At 43.9% G+C, this 25,027-nt stretch overlaps 2 protein-coding genes across 9 annotated transcripts; one reads left to right on the top strand and one right to left on the bottom strand.

The window, feature by feature from the left end:
• LOC100192707 (uncharacterized) lies at positions 1–22,653 on the top strand. 8 transcript variants are annotated; one of them, XM_023301812.2, is made up of 19 exons: positions 1–582; positions 5,442–6,530; positions 6,899–8,115; positions 8,374–8,514; positions 13,931–14,174; positions 14,252–15,013; positions 15,344–15,538; positions 15,741–16,384; positions 17,108–17,159; positions 17,240–17,885; positions 18,997–19,205; positions 19,535–20,070; positions 20,164–20,268; positions 20,361–20,427; positions 20,634–20,711; positions 21,228–21,296; positions 21,400–21,505; positions 22,201–22,289; positions 22,382–22,653. In XM_023301812.2, exons 1-17 carry the CDS (start codon positions 505–507, stop codon positions 21,472–21,474), a joined length of 6,207 nt encoding a protein of 2,068 aa, XP_023157580.1. In that variant the 5' UTR covers positions 1–504; the 3' UTR covers positions 21,475–21,505; positions 22,201–22,289; positions 22,382–22,653. The 8 variants fall into 8 exon arrangements, with proteins under 8 accessions (XP_023157580.1, XP_035821520.1, NP_001350201.1 ...); XM_035965627.1 differs by having other exon boundaries at positions 45–582; positions 22,188–22,289; positions 22,382–22,636; XM_023301813.2 differs by having other exon boundaries at positions 582–661.
• Positions 22,654–24,289: 1,636 nt separating this feature from the next.
• On the bottom strand, positions 24,290–24,803 carry LOC100283295 (metallothionein-like protein type 2). The gene is made up of 2 exons (NM_001156197.2): positions 24,631–24,803; positions 24,290–24,539 (listed from the first exon to the last, which is right to left on the bottom strand). Exons 1-2 carry the CDS (start codon positions 24,693–24,695, stop codon positions 24,368–24,370), a joined length of 237 nt encoding a protein of 78 aa, NP_001149669.2. The 5' UTR covers positions 24,696–24,803; the 3' UTR covers positions 24,290–24,367.
• Between the last annotated feature and the right edge of the window lie 224 nt (positions 24,804–25,027).

The raw sequence follows: 25,027 nt of genomic DNA, 5'->3' as shown, positions 1-25,027 counted from the left end.
TAAGCACGCCATTCCGCCACGGAGACGCCATCCACCATTATCACGCAAAAAGGGTCAGAAGGGCAACACAACCAGAAAACGCACACACTGACACACAAAAAAAAGAAGAAAAGAAAAAACAACCCGAACCCCTGCACGAATCGTGTCTCGAGCCTCTTCGACGAAGTTTTAAATAACCCCGTTCTACTTAGGGTTGAGGATTTCTTCCCCTGGTCTGCTCGCCCTCGAGAGATCGCCGGGTGAGGAGAGGATAGGAGTCAAGGTTGCCGAACTGCCCGAGGCCTCCGCGTGGGAGTTTGCGTCGCGGGATCTGCGCTGTCGTGTGATTTCCGGAGGCCGTTTTGGCTGACGCGCCGCTGGATCTGCGCCGTCGTGTGAATTTCCGGAGGTCGTTTTGGCTGGCGGGCGGAGGCGGATTTCGCGGCTCGGTCGGCTGATTCGGCGAGGCTGGGGCGCGGGGGCGGGCGATCGGGCCACTGGAGCTGCGCCCACTGGCTGCGCGCCATGGCCGGGATCGACGCCGGCGAGGGGGCGGCCGCCGCGCCGCCGCCGGAGATGTCGCCACAGCAGCGTATCGAGCAGGTGCGCCGCGTTCTCCTCGCTGGCCATACCCATGACCCTTCTTCCCCGCGACCCCATGCTGGTCTGGTGTAGCGCCGCGGTGGGTGCCTCCCGTGTGCGCCTTTGGTAATTGGTATTCGTCCCGTGGCGGTGGGTGATTTGGGATTGTTTTTTTTTTTGCTTCATGGCCGTGGTGGGACTTGTTGGTGTCAGTCGGCTGCTTGCCTGTTTGCCATTCGCTTTGCTGGCGCGACGATCAGTGCGTTTACTGTGGTAGTAACTGGCGATGGAGTGAGTCGGGTTAGGTGATGTTTTTTCATGTTAGGCATGGAATTGGAAAAAAAACATATACTATTTTTCCTGCCACTTTGGTGTTATTCCTTCTTATTACTACTTCGTTGTCTCAACGTAGCAGATACCGAGCACCAGTAAAGTAGGATTATGAGATGCTTGGTGAACCAACTTTAAACCCGAAAGAAATTTATTGGGTCGTAACCCTCTTAGCTACGCGCTACATCACAATCAATTGTGGTGTTAAATAGATAAATGCTAGGTCAGCACCCCTGTGACATGCCATGCCATGCCATGATCTAGGCACAATGTCAAGTGAGCAAGGATCAGGTTGCCACTTCATTTAGAGGCATGCTACATCGACGTCCAGGCATGATTATTAAGGTGTTGCTAAAGCGATGCCTAAGCGGTAAGGTGAGCTGGAGCCAACAAGGCGTCCTGTTGCCTTGTGGCAAGGCTGGGGCGAGGGGAAGAGGCGGCGACACGCGCGGAAGAGGAGGCGGCAGCGCGTGGGGAAGAGGCGGCGGCGGCGCGGGGGGTTGTGGCGGCGTTGCGGGGGTCGTTGCAGCGTCGCTGGTCTGGTGGTCGTGGCGGCCGCGGCGGCACTGGGTAGCTGTGGGAGAGAGAACCGGAGAACTATGGGGAGGGAGAGCAACGACGAAGAACCAGCCATGCGTGAGAACTGGCAGGCAGTGGCTGCTGGGAGTCGGCTGGGAGAGGATAACCTAAAAGTGTGTTGTTGGGCTGGGTTGGGCTACATGGTAATGGACCTTTTCTTTTTCTTTTTCCTGTTTTTATTTTCTACTAGGCTAGAATGGGCCTACAAAGAGGCCTTACAGTTGTGCTACTTGTTTATTAGCTTCTAATTAGTGATATATAACTAATATTAAGTCAATTTTTTATTTATCAATATAATTACAGCGTCGCCTCGCCTTATGCTTTACCTCTTAAAAGTTAAAAAGTGGGTCGATCGCCTTATGTCTCCTTAACGCTTTAATAACTATGCGTCCAGGTGTAGTAAAAATTATGCAAGGGACTTCACATCGTCGACGAGTGTGAAGGTGTGAAGGGTAAGAAAGTTAGTCAAACCAACTAGGATTCATCTAGTTAGTTGGAATACATGGTCGCTTATAGGTAAGTTAAGGGAGTTAGTTAAGACTCAACTAAATAAAAGGGTCAAAAAGCGAAATACGACTTCAAGATTTGGTACATAGGGATAGCTGTAAATAGAAATGGAATAAGAGTTTTGATTGATAGCAGTCTCAAGAACCTTGTGGTGTTGCTTTGGTACATAGGGACAACTGCAGATAAAATTAGAGTATGAGTTTTGATTGATAAGAGTCTCTAGAACAGTTTGGTGGATGTGAGAAGGAAAGAAGATACAATTATATTCGTCAAGCTTGTCGTAAGTGATTTGGACTTGAATAAAATTAGCGCATTTGCCCCAGATAGGCCACAATGAGGGTGCTAAGAGAATTTCCTTGGAATACTCATATGGCATGGTTAGAGCTATACCTATTAGTGAGAAGTTTTTTGTAGGAGATCTCAATGGGCATGTAGGTACAACAAGTGTAGGTTTCAATGCAGTTCATGAATGTTTTTGGTATGGTAGTAGGAATCAGGAGGGAGAGGAACTCTTGGACTTCGCACTAGCTTTTGACCTGCTGATAGCCAACACTTCCTTTAGGAAGAGAGAATCCCATTTAGTGGTTTATAGTAGTGGCTAACACTCTAGTGAGATTGACTTTGTCCTCCTAAGAAGAGAGGATAAACGAGCATGCTTGGATTGCAAGGTGATACCTGGGGAGTTTGTTGTCTTTCAACATAAGCTTGTGGTGGTGGTCCTTCGTTCTCAGGTGTGTGCCTGTAGGGATAAACTAGCCAAGGCTGCTTGTAGGGATAAACAAGTTTTCTCCTCCACTCGGTATTGGCACTTGCCTCAATCATCCCCTGGGACTTGGGATCCTTCCCTCTCCCGCTGTGCTTGTAAACCCTACTGCATACACTTAGGTGCGAGTAATATAAGTCTCACCCTCCTCTGCTGGAAGTAGGGCCTCTTCTAGCCCGAACCAGGATAAAAGACTTGTGTCAACTTGCATCACCATCTGGGTATGGGGCACGCGGCATTATTTCACTAGTTGGTTAGGACCGCGGATCCAAACACCGACACGCTGGTCGCACCAATATTGAGGGTCACGTGGGTGGCGTCGTGGTCACGGAGCTTGAGTTGGTTGGTCGGCGACTGCGACCACTTCTCTTTCGCGTGGTTGGGAGAAGTCGCAGGTCACCATGGCTTCTCCCCCGGTCGTGGGGAATGCGTGGCTCGACCTCACGTTTGGGGTGACCCTTTGCCTGATTGCTGAAGATCGTGCCAACCGCCTCTTCGCCAAACACATGGTCGCTAGCGTTCACCATCCGCTCAGTTATGGTCTTGGGCCTACTATAGCCTAGCTTGTGCACAAACTCCTTGTTGGTGGTGCCATAGATAGACGCCCCGATGACGTCGGAGTCGCTAACACCAGACAACTCATTGTAGTGTATGGAGAACCGTCGGAGGTAGTCCCTCGGACTGTCGTTTGGTCGATGCTTGTAGCTCTTCAAGTCCAAGGGGTTGACAGGACGTTTGCACGTCCCCTGGAAGTTTCCGGCAAAAACTTTTTCTAGATCGACCCACCCTTAGATGCACCCTTCCGTGAGGTACTCGAGCCAAGCTTGAGCTGACTCCGCAAGGTAGATGGGGAGGTACTGGACGATCATCATGTCATCGATTGCCCTTAAGCGAGGCAGTAGTCCTTGAGCTAAACGACTGGGTTGGTAGTCTTGTCGTATTTGGTGATGTTGGTTGGAGGCCAGAATCGCCGACAGAACTCGAGGCTTAGTAACCAGGTTACCGGATCGATTGGATCGAGGAATGGGAACGTGGTACATGGTACACTACTAAAGCTAGGTTTTAACACTACGGGAACAAGATTGTTCCCACGTTCTCGGACCGGAACGAACGTTCCCGGAACGAGGAACGTGGCCACATTTCCAGTTCTCGGTTACTAAGTCGACGGTGTGGATGGCATGGCTAAACGCATGAGGCCCCGAGTGGTCCTTTTCACTATCGTGGCCATCGCCCTTGTCAGGGCTTTTGACCTGAGCTAGGTTAGTCTGTTGTTGGGCGAGACATAGCGTGTTGATGATCACATGTGCGTCGTGGATCTTGCCCAAGTGTTCACGCACCAGAGTGCACGACATCTGGGTTGTTGGATTGCTTCTTCGTTGGCCCAATCCTCGGGACAAGCGTCGACGGTCTCCATTTGTCGGCTGACCCCCTTTAAGGAGGAGGCATTCTGCCTGGGGGCGTCGTTGAGTGCTGAGTGGTTGCGTGCTCGATCAGCCTCTAGAGCTCGAGGTTGGTGGCCTTAGCCTGGGGATCCTCGGGCTTGGGATTGCCCACAACATTATTGTCGCGACAGTGACATTTTGGCAGCACGCAGAAAGTACCTTGACTCGCCGCTTCCCACAACCTCAACGTTCTTGTAGGAGGGACGACAAAGACCGTCCATAATGTTGGTGTGACACAGCTTGTGTCGCTTGATCTCTTGTTGGAAGTCGCTGACGTTGGCCACATCGACGGGGCCGGTCCCCTTCGTGGCCTCCTTGCGCCACTTAAGATACTGATCGACACAGGCCCACGCAGGGATGAAAACATGATGGAAACAAAAACTTATTTGGATATCATTTTTTGACTTTTTTCTTTGATTGCGAATAAATAAGATATAGAATCTGCTATGCAAATTCATATTCTTGTTTTTAGCATTGAACTTGTAATAAATATCCATAAAAGGTAAACCTCAAATTTATCATGTATCTTCTCAAATGATAGATATAAAATTCAGATATAACATGGATATGAATTCAGATATTTTTCACCTTTTTTGTTGTTGTAGGGAGCTAATAATGCATAAAACAATTTATGCAAAATTTTATTCTTATTTGTAATAGTGTGTTTGATAACATAAGAAAAGTTCAACATCAAATTTCATACATATCTATTTTAAAGTATTAAATTTGTCCTTATAATTCGTATATCCACTTTCATCCCGATTCCCACAACTACTCCACCTCTTGCTCGGTGGTGTGCTGCTCCCCCACGGGGCGCCCCCTGCTGGGGTCCCGGAGTTCCCTTCTGCTTATGACTTTTTGGGACGTCTGACCGTCTTAAACTTGTGGTGAGGCTTGTCCTGGCTCGAGGTCCTTGTCCTTCTAGAAGTCGAGTGGTTGGATACAGGTGTCTTCGGAGTCCGCCATACTGTACCTTCCTTCATCTGGCGCATGTCTCCATGCATCTGAACCATGACTTGTAGTTTATATTGGGTTTTAACTCTAGCCTACCCCAACTTGCTTGGGACTCAAAATCTTTGTTGTTGTTGTTGTTGTATAAGAACGTGCCATTTTTCATTTGATTTATAGGTTAGGGATGTCAGATTCTTCAGAACTAGGCATCTTTAGCTGTGTTGAATAGAATTCATGATTATTTTAAACAATTCATCAAGTTTTTTTTTAGAAATTTGCTGATGCATAACATTACCCTCTCCCTGCAGAAGCTCATTCTTTATGGAGTGCCTGAAGAACAACTGCAAGAGCACCAACAAAGCCTAGTCCAGTACACTGAGGAGCACAAGGAGCAGATACCTGATATTGTAAGACATATCTTGTCAGCAGGTACTGATATTTCAGAGGCTCGGAAGGTCTCAAAGAAGGATGCAAATAGCAGCAGCAACGGCGATGCATACAGGGAGAGTTTGTCTTGGTTGCAGTGGCTGATGTTCAAAAATGAACCAGCAGCAATGCTTGATGACCTGGAGCGTTCCAATGCAGGGGAGCGTGCTGTCTGTGGGTCTGTCTGGGGGCACAATGACGTTGCTTATCGCTGCCGGACTTGCGAGAGTGACCCCACATGTGCAATTTGTGTTCCGTGCTTCCAGAATGGCAATCACAAGGATCATGATTACTCTATCATATATACAGGGGGTGGATGTTGTGATTGTGGTGATGCGACTGCTTGGAAGCGCGAGGGCTTCTGCTCAAAGCACAAGGGTGCTGAGCAGATCAAGCCTCTTCCAGTGGAGCTTGCGTGTTCTGTAGGACCTGTCCTGGATGTCCTCTTGCAGTTCTGGAAGGAGCGGATATGCCTGCTGGAACCACACCATGCAAAGGGTAGTGATGGTAGCTCGTGCAAGAGGATTGCCGAAGAGTTGACAACTTCTATCTCTAGCATGCTGCTTGAGTTCTGCACACGCAGTGAAAACCTTCTTAGTTTTCTGTCCCTAAGAATCCGCGAGTTTCCTGATATGTTAGATGCATTAATAAGGTCAGACAGGTTGCTTGACAAGAAGGTTGCCAGAAAATTGCATGAGTTTTTATTGAAGCTTATCAGTGACCCTGCTTTTAAGTATGAGTTTGCCAAGGTTTTCATACACTACTACCCTATCACATTTGGGGAAGTTATTAAAGGCTGTAATGATTCACTACTGGAAGACTATCCACTGATGACAACTTTTTCTGTGCAAATATTCACTGTGCCTACATTGACTCCAAGGCTTGTGCGCGAGGTTGATTTGTTGGGTGTCCTCCTTGGATGCTTGACAGATCTGTTTCTCTCTTGCATCGGTGAGGATGGTCGTTTACAGGTATGTTTTTGTTTCTACTTTTTTTTGGCTTATAGAATTTAATGCTCAAGTGAACCATCTTCTGGTATATTGACATATTTGCTGAGTTGTTTGTAAATTATAGGCTGACTCTATATTATCTTAGTTATGCATCTGTCCTGTTTATTTCTAGCATAATTAATAGCATAGCCACTTGGATAACGGGGAATGAATTAATTGGATCGATCATAAACATCTGAGGACCAGACCCTTGTTGGTTTCTGTTTTGAGATGTGACATTGGATTGGAAAAATGTTCATAATAAGACAGATTGACTACACTTCTGTTATTTTATATGTCAACTTAATTCATTGTGACTTGGAATGCCCTTTTTACTATGTTACTTGCAGACAAACAAATGGGGGAATTTATTTGATGCTTCTATTCGATTACTGGATGATACACGCTATGTGTTGAGTCATGAAGAGGTGTCTAAGCATGTTGCTTATGGGAGGCCTGATCTAACTAGGTCATGGATTAAACTCTTATCACTTGTGCAAGGAATGGATCCTCAGAAGAGAGTGACAAGTATTCACGCTGAAGATGAGAACGAGCATCTATCTGCGCCGTTTGTGCTGGGGCACTATCTTGGAATTGTCCAGAATCTTCTGATGAGGGGATCATTTTCTCCTCCTGATCAACATGAATCAACTGATGTGACAGTTTGCTCCACTGCGATAAAAGGTGTGGAAAGTGCTGAAAATCAGCGGCATGCAAAAGTTGGGAGGGTCTCCCAGGAGAGTTCTGTATCCGATCTAAGTAGCAGAGACAGCTCTTTGTGCTGTGGATTGCCATCACCTGCTGCCTGGTTAGTTCTTCAATGCCTGAAAGCCATTGAAAGTTGGCTCTGGCTGGAAAACGATATAGCTCTGAGGAGCAAACTGTCATCCCTTGATGCTAGCAGCAATGATTCTCACAAACTTATGGCTTTGCTTGAAGACCCGTTGACTTCTCTTACGGGAAACAGTTCAAATACAAATATGTGTGTGATGGACGTCAAGATAAATGAAGGATCACAAACAGATTGTACTGCAGATTATTATGAGGCATCTAGTTCTCCTGTTCAAGGTCAAGGCCAAGAAGCGATGCCTCTGGTTAGTAACAGTACAGGCAAAGGGAAGATGCATGGCAGCAGCAACAGTACAGTTGTACAGTTGCACCCTGAGGATGCCATTACTTATACTCTGACTGATGGTAGCATTTTGTATGCTCATCCAGATTCAAGAATCGAGGAACTAGGAATACTCAATACAAGAGGATGGCCTCATGTTGTCTTTGATGTCAGTTCACAAGAAACATCTTTCCATATCCCTTTGCACCGTATGCTTTCATTACTACTGCGGAAGGCTATGAAGAAATGTTTTGGAGAGGATGGACATTCAGATGTGCAATCCAATGAGTTCTTTCCTCAGATACTTAGAGGTTGTGAGCCCTATGGATTTGCTTCAATTGTTATGGAGCATCCACTGAGAGTGAGAGTATTTTGTGCACAAGTGCGTGCTGGAATGTGGCGCAAGAACGGTGATGCAGCTATCCTGAGTGCGGAATGGTACCGCTCTGTGCAATGGTAATTCCATAATGACCTCATGTCAATTCAATGTTCAAATGTTAGACCTCATGTCAACTCATTGTTCAAATATTAGACTTCATATCAATTAAGGCTAGTTTGGGAACTCCATTTTCCCAAGGGATTCCTATTTTCCCAAGAGAAAATGAACTAATTTCCCTTGGGAAAATGGAAGTCTCTTGGAAAAATGGGGTTCCCAAACTAGCCCTTAATGTTCAAATAATAGTGCTGAAATTATCTTGTTGCCCCTATTTTCAGGTTTGAACAAGGTTTGGAGTCAGATCTGTTTCTGCTTCAATGCTGTGCTGCCCTATCTTCTCCAGAGTTATTTGTGCGGACAATTCAAGAGCGATTTGGTTTGTCCAGTTATACAGATTTGGGACTTGCAGAGCAAAATGAGTAAGCCCAAATCTGCTTGTATGTTTCTGTTTCTGCTTTGTATTTTTTGTTCAATTTATGGCATTACCATCCATGTATTGTATAGTATTTATAGTTTGTTGTGGTCACTTATGTTTCCATCACTACCTTCTAAGGTCTATTTGGCGACAATGTTTCTCAAAACCGTGGTTTTACAATACTATACTTTGCAATTGTCATGACAATACCATAGTTTTGGCAACTTGAAAAATACCTTGGTTTTGAGAAACATTGTTTGGATATGACATTGTAAACCATAGTATTCGGCAAAAGCTAGTCATGTCATGAAAACTTTGGGTTGAAGTGGAGTTTCCAATACTCCAAAAATACCATGGTATCTAGAATACCATGGTTTTAAAAACATAGTTTTCTGGATTGCAACCAAACACCTCATGACATAAAATACTACGGTATTACTCAAAACCATGGTATTGCATAGAAACTCTAGAAATACTTCACTCCCAAACTTGCCCTAAGTATGGTGGTGGCAAAAGTTAGCACAACTCATTCCATCTGCCTTGCATCTTTACATCTTGTGTGACTATGTATTGCTTGTTCTGCCTTTGGGCTATATAGTGTTCCTTCCATAGTTTTTAAGGCATTGCTTAAGCAGTAAGGCGCTCTCCCGCCTTGCGGGCACGAGTAAGGTGTTTGCCTTAGGGGTCAAGGCGTAGCCCTAGCACCTTGAGCATCGACAAGGCGTTGCTTTGCGGACTCCTTGGATGTAGTGTTTGGGGTAGAGTTTATGTGAGTGCCAGAGAAGTTCACGGGCTTACAAACAAGGTCCCGATCGCGGTAAGAGAAGGCAGCGCTCGGGGGATCTCTAGCGGCGGCGGCGGCGCAAGCTCAGTGAAGTCCAGGCGAGAGGGCGCAATGACGAGCTCCCCCTCCCCTCCCGGTTCGCGCTCTTTATTCTCTCACCCTCTCTGCGTTCTCTGCTATCTAAATATGGATGTGAGTTATCCTCTGTTGTAGATTTATGATAGAGCACTGGCTCTAATCCTGTTGCCTCTGTGGATGTGGATGCAAACACATATGACCCTATGGCTGATCCAAAACTGATGAGGACATCCTCCACTATTACCCGTTGGCAAAGACGCAATTGGCCCAGTTGGCCCAATTGTAGTCGGATGACGACCGTGTGAGCCTCAGAATTATCCCACCTCGCTTAACTTGGGAGGAGGAAGCCACTTTAAAAGGGAGAGCCACCCTTCCCCCATTGGACTAGTCTTTTGGGGCGATTGAGCCTTTCCCTGAGTTGGGTGTGCCTAATGAACTGTTGGGCTCCGGGCAACCCTAATTTGTTGGGCCTCGGCCAACCCCACCTGGGCTGGGTGTATCATCTGGTATCAGAGCTAGGGCCCATTTTAAGAAGGTGGGAATGATGAGGACATCCTCCACTATTACCCGTTGGCAAAGACGCAATTGGCCCAGTTGGCCCAATTGTAGTCGGATGACGACCGTGTGAGCCTCAGAATTATCCCACCTCGCTTAACTTGGGAGGAGGAAGCCACTTTAAAAGGGAGAGCCACCCTTCCCCCATTGGACTAGTCTTTTGGGGCGATTGAGCCTTTCCCTGAGTTGGGTGTGCCTAATGAACTGTTGGGCTCCGGGCAACCCTAATTTGTTGGGCCTCGGCCAACCCCACCTGGGCTGGGTGTATCAAAAACGGAGAGCAAAGTCTAATGATCCTGGATGGAACTATAGCTATTGGACGGAGATTGGGAACCAAGATAAGGTTACATGCAACCTTTGCAAGACCGTGACAACAGAAGTAATCAAAAGGTTGAAAGAGCATCTTGCCGGTGGTTTTGCGGACACAATAATGTGTTCTAAGACTATAACTGAGATTAGATAAGAAATGAAAACATATTTGGACAAGAATAAGAGATCTAGGCCTATTTTCCTTGATTATGAGGATGGTCAGGGGCAGTGACCAGTGAGGGGACCCCACATCTATTCGTCAACCTAGCTCAGGGACATCCACCAAAAGGAAGAGAGTTGCATTTCAGTTTAGGACAGCAGCTGCACAACCATCCAACAAGGAAAAATAAAAAGAAAAAATTGCAACCATGCTTCGGAGAACTACTGAACAAGCTGTGGATGAGAGGCGCTCCTTAGGGTCAACACCAAACCACCATGGAGGGATGCACTAAGTCTAAGTCTGATAGAGATTATGTGAACAAGCAATGTGCTGTGGTTCTATGAGTGTGGCATACCTTTTAATGCCATTAACTCCAGACGGTTTCACATTGTTTGTGAGGCCACTGCTGAATATGGTCCCAAATATGTTCCTCCTAGTATGCATGAGGTGAGGGAGCCTTTACTTGTTGAATGTGTAAAGGATGTGATTAACTTGGGAGCTCATCATGAGTTATCATGGAAGACTTATGGTTGCACACTTATGTTGGATGGATGGAGTGATGGACTAACAGGAGAGGACGTCGCTTGATCAACTTTCTTGACAACAGTCCTGAGGGGATTTACTTTTTAGAGTCCCTCGATGCTTCAAGTGAACAATATAATGATACTATGCTTGCTGATTTGCTTGAGAAGAGGATTGATAAGGTTGGCAGAGACAAAGTGGTTCAAGTAGTGACAGATAATGACGCCAACTATAAGGCTGTAGGCAAGCTTCTCATGGATCGGATTCCAACATTGTTTTGGAGTCCTTGTGTAGCTCTTGCCCCTCCTCTCACCTCTCAACCCTGCTCTGCCCCTGGCTGGTAAGCCACACGAGAGAGGCTGCGTCTATCCCTGTCTGGAAAATATGCTTGAGGCTCGCGAGCCGGCTCGAGCTCGCCTCGCAACCTGCACCAAATTAATCAACCTACACAATAATGATGGATAATGGATAACTTTATAGATATTTGGCTCGTACCTCAGCCTTTAGATTACTTGTAATGTCGAATGTCGATTCTATATTTCACATTTATAGACTATTAATTCACTATATAATGCAATATTATTCATAAGGTGTAGCTTGCGAGCTGAGCCGACATCCAGCTGAGCTCGGCTCGGCTTGTTTCCAGCCCTACCCGCACCTCTCTGTCTCTGTCTCAGATATGGGAGAAGGGGATGAGGATGAGATAGTGAATGATGATGAGGATGTTGATAGTCAAGATGATCTCATAGACCTTGAAAATGGTGGTGAAGATTTCACCACTAATGCAAACAATGACTTGATGGATGAATATGCCTAGATGGAGATGACTTGAGTGTTGATAATCTGAATTTGATGTTGTATTGTGTTCTTTTGTAGACTTGTTAGTTTACGAAGTTATGAACTATGTATTGTGGACTTGTTAGTTTTATGAACTATGAACTATGTTATTTTGCAAACTATGCTATGCATTAGGACTTATATGCCCTATAATATCTACGACCTATCTATTTACTTATGCATTTTTTTGGTTATTATTCACCTTACTTATATGTCTATGAAGTCGCCTCGCCTCGTGCCTTAGGCGCTTAAAAGATAAAAAGGTTCTAGACCACTAGGTCGCCTTGCCACCGTAACAACCATGACCTCAGGTTCCGTTTTTGGCAAGTTTTTCCTTGCTAAGGCGAGTTAGCAAAATTGGCTTGCGGCTTGCCTGGGATGGGGCAAGGTTTGGCTTACCTAGATACGCTAGGTGAGGCTAGCTCGCTAGAAAACCAAGTGCCCCCTCAAAAAATCTTTATTCAACAAAAGAGAGAACATTTAGTTGTATTCAAATTCAAAATTACCTAAGATGTTGACGAGGTCTTTGTTATTCAATTTGGTCTCTATAATCCATGACATCAATACAAGGTCTAAGGAAACTGTGTCCTTGCTTGCCTTTTGTCTTATCCATTTTTTTCTCGCCTTTTGTATTATCCACTTTTTCTTTTTTTTTCTCGAAAGCGCAGGGGAACTGCGCCTTTAATTATATTAAGAAGAGGAGAAACATAATACATAGTACAATAGCTCTCCTTACGGAGGCCAGAAACAAGCATAAAGAAACAAATCCATTAGGAATTCAGGCTACCGACAAAGGAGCAGCCAAAAAGGAGAGACCCTTGGCCCCTGCTAGCTCCCAAAGGTTTCTCTCCTCATCAGCCTGCTGCAGGATTCGAGAGAGGCTGGGGGTCTCTCCATCAAACACACATCTATTGCGGAGGTTCCATATCTTCCAGGCACCCAATATGATGAGAGAATTCAGCCCTTTCTTGACCATTCCCTGCACTGCCTTAGCAGCCCCTTTCCACCACTCTAAGAAGGATGTGAGGCCAGGCTGTGGGGCCAGGGCTTGTAACCCAAATTTCCTTAGGAGCATATACCAGAAAATTCTTGTGAAGACGTAGGAAATCAGGAGGTGGTTCATGGTTTTATCTTCCTGGTCACAAAGAAGACACCTTTGCGGGTGATTCAGACCCTTTTTGGCCAAAGGATCAGCAGTCCAGCATCTGTTGTGTGCCACCAACCAAATGAAAAAACGGCACTTTGAGGGGCCCAAGATCTCCAGATTCTTTTGTAGTGATCAAAAGTAGCAGATCATAAAAACAGGCCATTATAAGCTGCTTTCGCTGTGTATTTACCATCTGCAGCAAGGCTGAAAACATGTTTATCCCTTATGTTTGGCTGTAACTCAATCCCTGAAAGAGATTCCCAAAGGTTTAGATAATCAACCAAGACTCTTACTGTAAGAGCCCCCTTAATATCTGAAATCCATTTCCTGTTTACAAGTGCTTCTTTCACCGTCCTTTTGTTAGCAATTCTTCTTGGAATTGACTTGTGCAAGCTAGGGGCAATATCAGCGATTCGAGTGCCATGCAGCCATCTATCATTCCAGAACAAGGTGTTTGAACCATCCCCAACCATAGAAACAAGAGCCATAGAGAAAAAAGCCCTAGCTTTGTTTGGGACCTGTATGGGAAGACTTGCCCAAGGCCGCTCCAAATCTGTTTTCTGCAACCACAGCCATCTCATGCGGAGAGCCCAACAAAGCTCAGGGAGACTAGAGATTCCCAAGCCTCCCAGCTGAAGGGGACGACACACCTTTCCCCCAGGCAACCAAACAATGTCCTCCCTTTGCTTCCTTTGTGCCTTTCCAAAGAAAACCCTTTCTTATCTTATCAATGGCATCTAAGGCCCATTGGGGGATGTCAATTGCCATTGCTACATAAACTGTCATGCCTGTGAGAACATGTTGCACCTGAATTCTCCTTCCTGCTCTAGACATTAAGTCAGCTTTCCAATTAGGGAGTTGATCTGCAATTTTTTCAACAAAGGGCTGGAACTGCTGCCGAGAAAGCTTATGCAAGGATAGGGCGCTAGTTTCCGTGACCATACATACAGACCAATTGTTTACTTACATTTTCTTAAAACTGAAGATTTATGTCATGCCACATTTAAGTTCTGACATCTTGTTTTCAGGTTTGAGTCAGTTTTAATGCAAGAAATGCTGATTTTTCTTATACAACTGGTTAAAGAACGCCGTTTTTGTGGGCTTTCCACAGCAGACAACTTGAGGAGAGAATTGATTTACAAGTTAGCTATTGGAGACGCCACTCATAGCCAAATTGTTAAGTCTCTTCCTCGCGATCTTTCGTCAAGTGACCAACTTCAAAATGTTCTAGATTCGTTGGCAGCTTATTCTAATCCATCTGGCATGAAGCAGGTACTATCCTTCAATTTATATAACATGTTTCTGAAGATAATCCTAAAATGGAGGATTAACATAAAACATTATCACAGGGTAAGTATGTACTTCGCAAATCATGCTGGAAGGAATTGGACTTGTATCACCCCCGCTGGAATTCCAGGGAATTGCAAATTGCTGAGGAAAGATATTACCGTTTCTGCGAAATTTCTGCCCTTAATGCTCAGCTACCTCGGTGGACTCATGTTTTTAACCCCCTCAGAAGTATTTCTAACATTGCAACCTCGAAGGCTGTCCTTCAGATTGTTCGTGCCGTTCTTTTTTATGCTGTTTACAGTGATGCATCATCGGCATCACGTGCCCCTGATAATGTTCTTGTGACGGGTTTGCATCTGCTTTGGTTGGCACTTGATATATGTGAATCTGAAAGGCAGATACATGCTGATCAGTATGACATGGATGTGATGCAGCATGATGATGAATCATGGGTTGTTCTGTCATCTACAGAAGAGGCCATCCCCCTCTTGACTTACTCCACTGAACTAGTTTCCCCAGTGTCTGACAAAGTAAAGAAAGAAAGCATGTTAACTCTCCTCGTCTCTTTAATGCACAAATACAAAGAAGAGAATGATGGCACCTTTTCTGGATCCAAGTACTGTAATATCCCATCTCTAATCGAAATCTTATTAAAGAAGTTTGCCAAACTAAGTAAGGAGTGCTTGCTTAGATTGAGACAAATGGCACCACATATAGTGCCTTCTACACCTGATCATACCAGTATTAAAGAAGGCCCAGGATCTTCTTCAGATTCTATGGAAAAGAAAGCAAAAGCACGCCAACGCCAAGCTGCAATTATGGTATGATCTTTATTTGCAAAATTTACATAGTTCAATTATCATTTTGACTTGTCTCAAATTCCAGCCTTAGTTAATTGTGAGATCTTTATTAGATGGGCTTACGAAAAATACAGAACTTTATCATTATTTTAATTTATGAGGTGCTAGTCCTGTGGTTTCCCTAGTTTGTTGTTTATTTGGTTTTTGAGCCATCTAATGCCTACACTCTGCACTTAACTCATTCTTAGGTTCTGAAGCTACTTGCTGACTTTACTGAAAAAACCTGTTGACTTTTGGCCTCTCCTAATTTACACTAAGCACAATTTTATTCTGCTGCACTATATTTATTAGGCAAAAATGAGGGCAGAGCAGTCCAAGTTTGCTCAAAGTATGAAGTCATCAGAAAACGAGGGGCATGACATTACTATGTTGGAGGCCGATGTGTCCAGTTCAACTGGGGTTGTGTCTGAGGAGTCACTACCAGTTTGCTCTCTGTGCCGGGACTCAGATTCCAAAAGCCCTCTGTGCTACTTAATTCTTCTTCAGGTAATTACTGTTGACTTGACAACAGCTTGCTTTATCTTGTGATGCCTCATATAGTGATGGTTCTTTCTGCAGTGTTTTGGTGTATGATGTTTTCTGACCTATATTTGAATACATGTTAATTCTACTTAATTTTCTTTTTGTTATGCTGATATATTTGTTAAAGTACCATAGAATAATCTTACATGTGAGTTCTATAATTCAGAAATCTCGGCTTGCAACCTTTGTTGAGATGGGTAATCCATCCTGGGAAAATCCAGCTCAAGTTAACAAGACTGGATCAGTCAAAAGGGAAGGCTCAGTCGATTGTTGTGTCTCTGGTTCTTCAACTTCTGAGGAGCTTGTCAATGATACAACAGTGGAGCCATCATTTGATATAGACAACATGGAAGTTGATGCCTTTCTTGATTTTTCTAATGAGCAACATCCACTGATTAGATATATATCATCTTTCCCAACTGGGCATAGCAACATCAATGCAGATGAAAATGTATCGCTTGAGGCAATTGAGGCTGACATTTACAATTCTATTTTAAATGATCTATTTGGATCCAGAAATGCACATATTCAGGATAGTGACCAAATGTTGCCATCAAACACTTCAAACATCACAATTGATACCAAGAGAACTAGAAGCCCCAAGCGTTCAGTGCTGGGAACATATGTTAGTTGTCTTTCATCAAAACACCGCCATTCTTCTCTATATGATGTAGCCTCAAAATCTTCTGCCTCTGTAACTACAAGAAACAGATTTGGTCCCGTCGATTGTGATGGCATCCATATATCTTCTTGCGGACATGCTGTGCATCAGGAATGTCATGACCGATATTTGTTCTCCTTGAAACAAAGGTATACTGGACCAACCCCATAACATACCTTTTTTTAGCTGCAATTAGTTCTACTAGTTAGGAAGTAGTTATTTTACGGGACTTTTAAATTAGTGCCCTTAGTTCAGCATCATTGCTCAGTTTTGCCTCTATCTAGTAGTAAAAACACCTCATCCATTACTACTAGAGAGGGTTAAAAGTTAAAACTGCACGTTGCTGCTGAACTAGGGTTATGGATTTGATTTTTTTTCTTATTTACATTGCACCCTTTGGTTAGGTGTTACATTTCAATTGAAAATTTTCTGTTATAGGAGTACAAATGCACAAAATGGTCAGTTTATAACCTTCAGATGATTCATTTTATTTGTGTGGTATGGTTGATTGTTTGCAATCGAGTAAGTCCTAGTTTCATGATTTATGATCAATTTAGTCAGGTTCCACTCCAGCATTGTTACTCTAAAATTTCTTGTCTTGAGTGCGTTTTGAAATAATTTTTTAAAGTTCTTATGGCACGGAATCAAATCAACTTGTTTGATGGCAAAATTGTAAATATGATAATGGTGGACTTCTTTGTTTATGACACTCTATTAGGATATCTATTTAGTGTTCGCCACCTGGAAAGCAGAGTACACCTTACTATTTAGAAGGCCTACATAACTTATGACTATATATATTACTGGCTGCAAACCTTATGTTGTTTTGAGTCTATTTGTCTGCAGCAACTTACATGTTTGTTTATTTACAGATATGTCCGGAGACTTGGTTTTGAAGGTGGTCATATAGTTGATCCTGATTTGGTATGTGTATGTATTTGTGTTCATAAAGTTGTCTTTTTTTGGCTTTTGGTGATCCTTTGCTTAGACAACTCTTTTTGCAGGGAGAATTGCTTTGTCCAGTATGTCGCAGATTTGCAAATTCCATTCTCCCAGCATCACCTGATTTCTCGGGTAAAACATCAATGATGCTGAGACCATTTGTTCAAACCTTGACACCTCAAGTTGTTACAACCACATCAGATGTGAATAGAAATTGCTTACAGTTCGCTCGCGCACTATCTCTTTTTGAAAGTGCTGGAAAAATCGTTGGAGAAACCAAGTTTTTAAAAGCTATATCTGGGAAGCTTAATGAAACTACAAATCCAGCCCTCGATCCTTGTCTTCGAAGATTGGCTATGCTTTACTATCCTCGCAGTCACAGCAGTTTTTCACCATCTAAGAGGCTCAACCCATCCTTATTTCTCTGGGATACACTAAGATACTCTCTGGTATCTACAGAAATTGCTTCTCGTGGTAGGATGTCAAGCCACTCTGCTGAATCGAAGTCCTGCTTGGAGTCTTTGCGTGGCGAACTTAATTCATCAAGTGGGTTCATATTGTCTCTCCTGTTCCATGCTGCCCACTCTGCACGGAATTTGAATCGTCTCGAGGTTCTTCTGAGGTTTGAAGGTATCCAACTATTAGCAGGCTCTATTTGCTCTTGTATTTCGGGTTATAAAGACATTCTGAATGCCACTAAGCGAAAAGGTATATCTCATCCTTTTCCTTTACCCTATATAATGTATTTCCCTGCATCTAGTTACTATTTCCCCTCGTTTTGGAGTGTCTTCTTATTTCCACTTCTAAACGAATATCACGAGCTTTGTATTTCATTCAATGGGGCTTTGATAGAAATATGATTTGTTTATAAAACAAGTCGACTCTAGGGATTCTTGTATAGAAGTGACCTTATGAGCAATATGTTTGTACTCAATTGTTGTTTCTGTTGAGCCGATTATAATGATAAATTGGTTCTTATTTGTTACTATTTCTTTTGTAGAACAGATTATAATGGCTTGTTTGCAGTGTTATTATTGTCTTGTTGCTTTTTTTTGCTGATTGGCATACTGGGCATAATTGATTGTGTTGTGCCAATTAATTGCAACAGTTTCTGTCTTAGAACATATTTGTAGGTTTCTTTTTTGCCTGTGTTACCATTGTTTTTTTTTTGCTCCGTTGTGCTGATTTGTATACAGAACAGTGGGCAATATAAATGAACATATTTAGTTATTTCAGTTCTTATCATATTTCTTTTTTTTGTATTGGTGGTTGTTAGTTTTATATTTTTATCTAACCAAGATCCTTGAGTTGATTTAACATGCAAAGCAAATAATTCTGGTCTAGACTTCATTTGCTTGAAGTAACCCCAATAAAACGTTGTAACCTTATAATTTGCATCCGATACTTTGTGACATCATGGCATCTTCTCAATAAGTTTGTAAAACAAATGCTTAGGTAAAGAGGTTTCAAAATACTTTCATAAAGGCCGAAGCATTCATTAAATGAAAAATAAAAAAAGAGAAAAGGTTGCATACCAGGTCTTGTAGGTTGTGTACCTGTCATGAATGGTCTTATATTGTATGTTAAAGTAGATGTGGCCTAATCTAAAGTCATTTTCCTTTCTTAGTTCTAACATGTTTATCATAAAATGCTTACATTTAATAGTAGTATTTGGTTTTAATGGTCTGAACAAGCCAAAATGTGATATCATGGATCCTGGAAGAAACATGAATTATTATGTATCTTACGAGATCATGTCTCCTGATCACTTATGGCATGTTTATTTAGTTATCACTTCTTACTTTTTCATCCTTGACAGGCTCTTTGCCATCGATGGTTGATCCAGCCAGTGAGGGGGCCCTCTTTCCTGATGTACAATTTTGGAAACAATGTGCTGATCCAGTTCTTGCTCAAGATCCATTTTCTTCTTTGATGTCAGCACTTTTCTGTCTGCCCGTTCAGTTTCTGTCATCTGCTGAATTCTTCATCCCTTTTGTCCATCTGTTCTATGTTGTTTGTGCCATTCAGGTATGCTGTTTTGCATTGCTTCCTATTTATGTTTGCGGTTTTATGTTGTATTAATTCTTAGCTTGTTTCAACACCAGTATTCAGCTAAGCTTTTTAGTCCCAACTTCCCAAGCACATTGGGGTACGCTAGAGTTAAAAACTACAGTGATCTATCAACATAAAGGAAAAAGTAAGAGAAAATAGAAGTATATATAAGGCATGAATAATAGTGATGTTGTTACTTGTTAGAGGTCTGAAGCTTATTCATGGTTCAAGCATGTGAATAGTTGCTTGCCATGTGCTCCTGTTCAAGAACAATTATGGCTTCCAACTAAATGATTTTGATGTAGGCCCTGGTAACATGCTACGGAGAGGAAACTTTTGATCGATCAAACTTCAATGACTGCCTTCTTAATGATGTTTGCAAGACAATGTCAGGATATGATATCGCCAGAGACTATTTTGTATCCAAATATATCGATCCCTCTTGTCATCCAAAAGACATGGTCCGCAGATTAACATATCCATATCTTCGGAGATGTGCATTGCTTTGGGAGCTGCTAAGATCTTCTGCCACATCACCCTTGTATGACGGTTCCAATATTTGGGAAGGATCACATCTTTACTTGAGTAATAGCACACAAGACGACAGTTCTTCACTGGCAATGGAACTGGCCGGGTTACGAGAATTGGAAGACCTGTTTCAGATTCAGTCGCTGGATCTGATTCTCCAAGATGAATCTGTACATATGCTTGCCTTAAAATGGTCTCAACATTTCTGTGAAGAGTACAATCCCCGTAAATATAGAGGCACTCTCTTTTCTACCCCTGCAGTTCCATTTAGGCTGATGCAACTACCAGATGTGTACCAGGTTCTCCTAGAAAGGTTTGTGTCTGGTTCTTCTAAGCTGGTATGATATTTTGTGCGAGCTCTGCCTTTTTTTTCCTGGAACTGATGGCTTGTTATTTTTCCATCTAGATATATCAAGATGCAATGCCCTGATTGTGGCTCAGTGCCTGATGAACCGGCACTATGTTTGCTATGTGGCAAACTATGTTCGCCTAGTTGGAAACCATGCTGCAGGTGATGGAGCGTTGCCTGTAAAGTTCCTATTACCTTGTGTTGGTTCTGCCATAAATTTATCAAACGCATGTCCTAATTTTATTTGTTTGTAGGACTGGGAAATGCCAGAATCATGCATTGCAATGTGGTGCTGGTATTGGCATATTTCTTCTAGTGAGGGTATGTTCTAGCTCATTACTTCTTTTCCTTGAACACACAGGAGAGCTGCGTGTCTTATATATTATTAAGAAAGGGGGCATGAGAAACCTCAAATAACAAAGAACCACCCTAGCTCATTACACACGAAATTAGTTTGTCCAGTAAATATAATGTCCTCTGTTCTTTCTGGTGTGAATGTGCTTGAATTTTGATGGTCTTCTGCACAGAAAACAACAATCCTGTTGCAGCGATCTGCTCGTCTAACATTTTGGCCGTCTCTATACCTTGATGCTTTTGGAGAGGAGGTATTGCTCAATTTCCTAATGTTTTGTTATTCTTGTATGAAATTATAGCTGTTTGTTGCAATCTCTGCTCGAAATTTTACATCCTGCTGATGAACCCACTTGTTAGCTTCTCCGCCAGTGATGCATGCTTCTATGATGCACACGAAATAAAATGTTCCATATGTGAAATCTTTGGATGCTTGATTTTTCCTCGAGAACAATAGCAATGTGAAATTGATTTCAAATCATCTGAATGACCATCGATGGATGATGTGACGATTCTTATCATTGTATCCAGGCATAAACTACCACCCATATATATATATATATATATATATATATATATATATATATATATATATATATATATATATATATATATATATATATATATATATATATATATATATATATATATATATATATATATAAACCTCAAGAATAGGGGATACTCCTATGATTGAAACTGTGCATTCTTTCATGTCAATGATGTCAATGTGAGCTTATGTCTTTACCTTTTGGGATGTTTGGATGCAGGATAATGAAATGCACAGAGGAAAACCTTTATATCTAAGTCAAGAAAGATACACATCCCTGACGTATCTGGTATTCAGTCTACCCCTTTCACTATGCTTTCTCGACTAAATATGTTATTAGGAATTCGCACCTTGATTATAAATGAGATACATGTCTTTTTTTTGTGTGGTAGGTGGCATCTCATAGCCTTGACCGAACTTCTGAAGTTCTTCGGCAAACAACGATTGGCTTTTATGGATCTGATTGAGCCCATTTTTCAAGGAACAATGTGTTCAAAGGTTTGGATTATTTATATGCCTTATTTGATTTTGAAATACAAAAAGATTGACATCTTTGTTTTCCCCCAGTACCCCCTTTGTTCTTTATGTTTATTGTTCCTAAACTTGTGATCGTTAGTTTGCCTGCCAAAAAAATGTAGTTGGGTAGCCTTTAGTAGGGGATTGGTGCAGTGGTGATACATGTTATCCAAAAAAAATTCCCTAGGTTTTGTGGTCACTATTTGCTTCTCTTTAGTAGGGGATTGGTGCAGTGGTGAGAGTTGTTTCACTGAGTCACCAGGTTGTAGGTTCGAACCAATCTCTCCGCATTTGTGACTTGCCTCAGTTTATTCCTTTCTCAGACTTCACTAATGTGGGAGCATTTGGTACCGAGTCTGCCTTTTTAGTAGAATTATTATACAAGTCTTCAGCCATTAAATATGGAAAGAACGGATGGAGTGAGCTTATCATGTGTATTAGATCAAATGGAGCAAATGAGCTGATGCCAGATCACCCAGCCACAAGCCACCATTAGTCAGAGACTCAGAGTGGTTGTATTTGTCCATTCTCTGGCATGCTGTATTGAAGAGTTGAAGCGCAACCACATCACATGGTTCTTTTCACTGAATGCTCCACCACATATTTTGAGCTGTGCACGAATTCCACGTTGCAGCGTGATACATAGTGTACTTTTGATTTGTAGTCTGCTTTGTCAGGATCTTGCGGATGTGCATATTTTGGGAACTGTACTGCAACTTGGTGTTTGATCTTCTCCGGTGGTAACGAGAGCGTTACCTCAACCAAGGTTACAACCGCAAGATCTATTTGCTATTTAGCGTGCTTGATGATGTATCCTGGCTGCTTTGTTTTTGGTTTGTGATCGTTTCTCTCTTCCAGGTGGTGTAGATTCTGCAGGCTCGCCACCCGTCGTTGCTCTATGGCGCACTGGCCCTCTGCTGCCCTCTTGTGCCTAATGTACAGTCTACATTCTTTTCTTTCTTTATTATGGACGGTGCTCACAAAATGGATGACCTTGGAAGTTGTAACGCTGTACGATCGACTGCATGATCTGTATGCACAGACATAGCGTCGGACTGGTGTAGTTTGTCAGTATGAAATGCAGGCATCAGGTGCCATTTCGTCGTCATTTAATTTCATTTATTTATTTACCATGTTGCCCTGTGATTCGCGGGAGGGACGCCTTTTCATTTGAATGAGATAAGCAACTCGGAAAGATATTTCCTTGCCCTGTGATAGGATAGGCTTGAGGGACGAACTTTGGCTCCACCGCCAGCTGCCTCCCTCCCCACACTATCTATGCTCGACGGGCCCGAGCCGCACGGCGATCTCCACTGCCCACCTGCCTCCCTCCCCACCCGCCGGCGCGCCGACAGACCAAACCCGTCCAGGTCCCCACTAGCTGGCGTGGCCCGCTTCACTGCCGCCGGCGCACCGCGGTGCACACATCTCCTGCGGCTTAAGTTGCTGTCAGTTTGTGAAAGGACCATGGTCAGCGTACTGTCTGCTTGTGCTGTCCTTGGTGCACTTGAGACAGGTGCATTCATATATTAAGCTGGTACTGTCTGCTTGTGCTGTCCTTGGTGCACTTGAGACAGGTGCATTCATACATTAAGCTGGTTGTACGAGATGTCGAGGCTGCCGAGCTTATTCTGCTTACCGAACTGCGCTGGAACCTCCCCCAAAGAGACGGTTACAACTGAGGCTAAGCGAAATCTCCAGCGATGGAAGCCTCTGAGCTCCATCGGGATGCCACCGGAGAGCATGTTGTCGCCGAGGTCCAGCAGCTCAAGCTTCTCACAGTAATTGAAGCGGTGGGTTCGAGCGAGCGTGACTTCTGCGCCGGCAAGCTCCCCTCGGACGAGGAAGAAAGAGGAAAGACCTCCTATCGAATATGTTTAGAGTTCGTTTGGGCGTAACAGAGACCTAAACACTTAAGACACAAATTTTCTTGTTATCCAATTTGATCGGAAATATGAATATGAAACTCATTGTTTTTTTACTAAGACCGATATATCTTACTTTGTGTCTTATCCACATGTTGGGAAAAAAAGGAAACACTGCCCCATCGTCAAAGTAGGACCGTCTCTTTTAGCTCATGCTCATATGCCTATGAAAAAGGAAACACACTGCCCCATCATCCAACTTAATCCTAGCGTGGGGTGAAGGAATAGATGGTCACATGACTAATATTCCTTGTACTAATGAATTTGTTGAGCATACACAGGAAAAATACAAGAACTATAAGAAATAACACCAGCACAAGTGTTGAGGCAAACGTTTGATGCCATATGGTCACATGACTAACATCTTGCACAGAGGAAGCCATCGAAACAAGATATGTACTGACGACGTCACAAATCGGATGCATATAGATGGAAAATGGAGACACAGCACGAAGGAAAAAAAAAAGTGCGCACAGAGCAGCGGGCATGGCCTGGTGCTGTGCATGCACCCGGCCGGCCCACACGACGCAACACTGGCAGGGGCCGAGGAGGAGGAAGAACAGGACAATTATTCGTTTACCACCACCACTAGCTAGCTACGCGCGCATGGCGGCAAACACAGACGACACTGCTACAACATACTGCAGAGCTTGATTTAGGCCCCGTTTCAATCTCACGGGATAAACTTTAGCTTCCTACTAAACTTTAGCTATATGAATTGAAGTGCTAAAGTTTAGTTTCAATTATCACCATTAGCTCTCCTGTTTAGATTACAAATGGCTAAAAGTAGCTAAAAAAAAGCTGCTAAAGTTTATCTCGCGAGATTGAAACAGGGCCTTAGCTAGAGATACTGAAGGGTGTCCTTCCGATCTAGCTACTTCCTCCATCGTCACGGCCTGCATGCTGCACCCGGTCATCCTCACTTGCAGGTGCAGGGGTCGCAGGTGCAGCTGGCGCCGCACTTGCACCCGCCGTTCTCAGCTCCGGCGGCCGCCTCGAACCCGCCCGTGGATGGCGCAACACCCATGATGAGAGTCTGGGTGGTGGTGGTGGTGGTCACCTGCTCAACCATGTCCGGGTACATCTTGCACCTGCATACACAGAGACAGATCTGATTCCGAGGGAGGAACGCAACGGAACGGAACGGAACAGAACGGCAGTGCAGTGCGGTGCAATGCTTACCCTCCGCAGCCGCTGCCGCACTTGCATCCGCTGCCGCACCCGCAGTTGCCTCCGCAGCACGACATCCTTCTTCCTCGCGATCCCACTCTAGCTAGCTCACGCGAAGAGAAGAAACCTGGGAGCTTACAACAACACAACCAGGAACTGAGACGCAACCCCTGCCCTGCTCCGACGGGAGAGAGGCCTCCGCCGCCTCCATTTATAGGCCCGGGACCGGGGGGCAGGACAGGCGCAGGCCATCTGGCCGTCCACGCGCCGTGGGTGCCCTCGCGACGTGTGGGGCCGCGGACAGGTGCGCCGCGTATGCTTGCTGCTAGTGCTAGCTATTGCGGTGGAGGACTGCGCGCGCGGGCCGTGTGATCCCCGCCTTCTCGGTGCGGCGGCGTCTACGGTTGCT

This window comes from Zea mays, chromosome 3 (assembly GCF_902167145.1).
Source record: "Zea mays cultivar B73 chromosome 3, Zm-B73-REFERENCE-NAM-5.0, whole genome shotgun sequence".
Lineage (NCBI taxonomy): Eukaryota > Viridiplantae > Streptophyta > Magnoliopsida > Poales > Poaceae > Zea > Zea mays.
The sequence above is the reverse complement of the archived record's forward strand: the minus strand, read 5'-3'. Positions and strand labels throughout refer to the sequence as shown.

Coding starts and splice junctions, on each gene's coding strand:
- LOC100283295 (NM_001156197.2), bottom strand. CDS start 24,695: ATGTCGTGCTGCGGAGGCAACTGCGGGTGCGGCAGCGGATGCAAGTGC. Junction 24,540..24,630: donor TGCGGCAGCGGCTGCGGAGG/GTAAGCATTGCA, acceptor CTGTGTATGCAG/GTGCAAGATGTACCCGGACA.
- LOC100192707 (XM_023301809.2), top strand. CDS start 1,491: ATGGGGAGGGAGAGCAACGACGAAGAACCAGCCATGCGTGAGAACTGG. Junction 15,014..15,343: donor AACGCCAAGCTGCAATTATG/GTATGATCTTTA, acceptor TATATTTATTAG/GCAAAAATGAGGGCAGAGCA. Junction 19,206..19,534: donor ATGTTGTTTGTGCCATTCAG/GTATGCTGTTTT, acceptor ATTTTGATGTAG/GCCCTGGTAACATGCTACGG.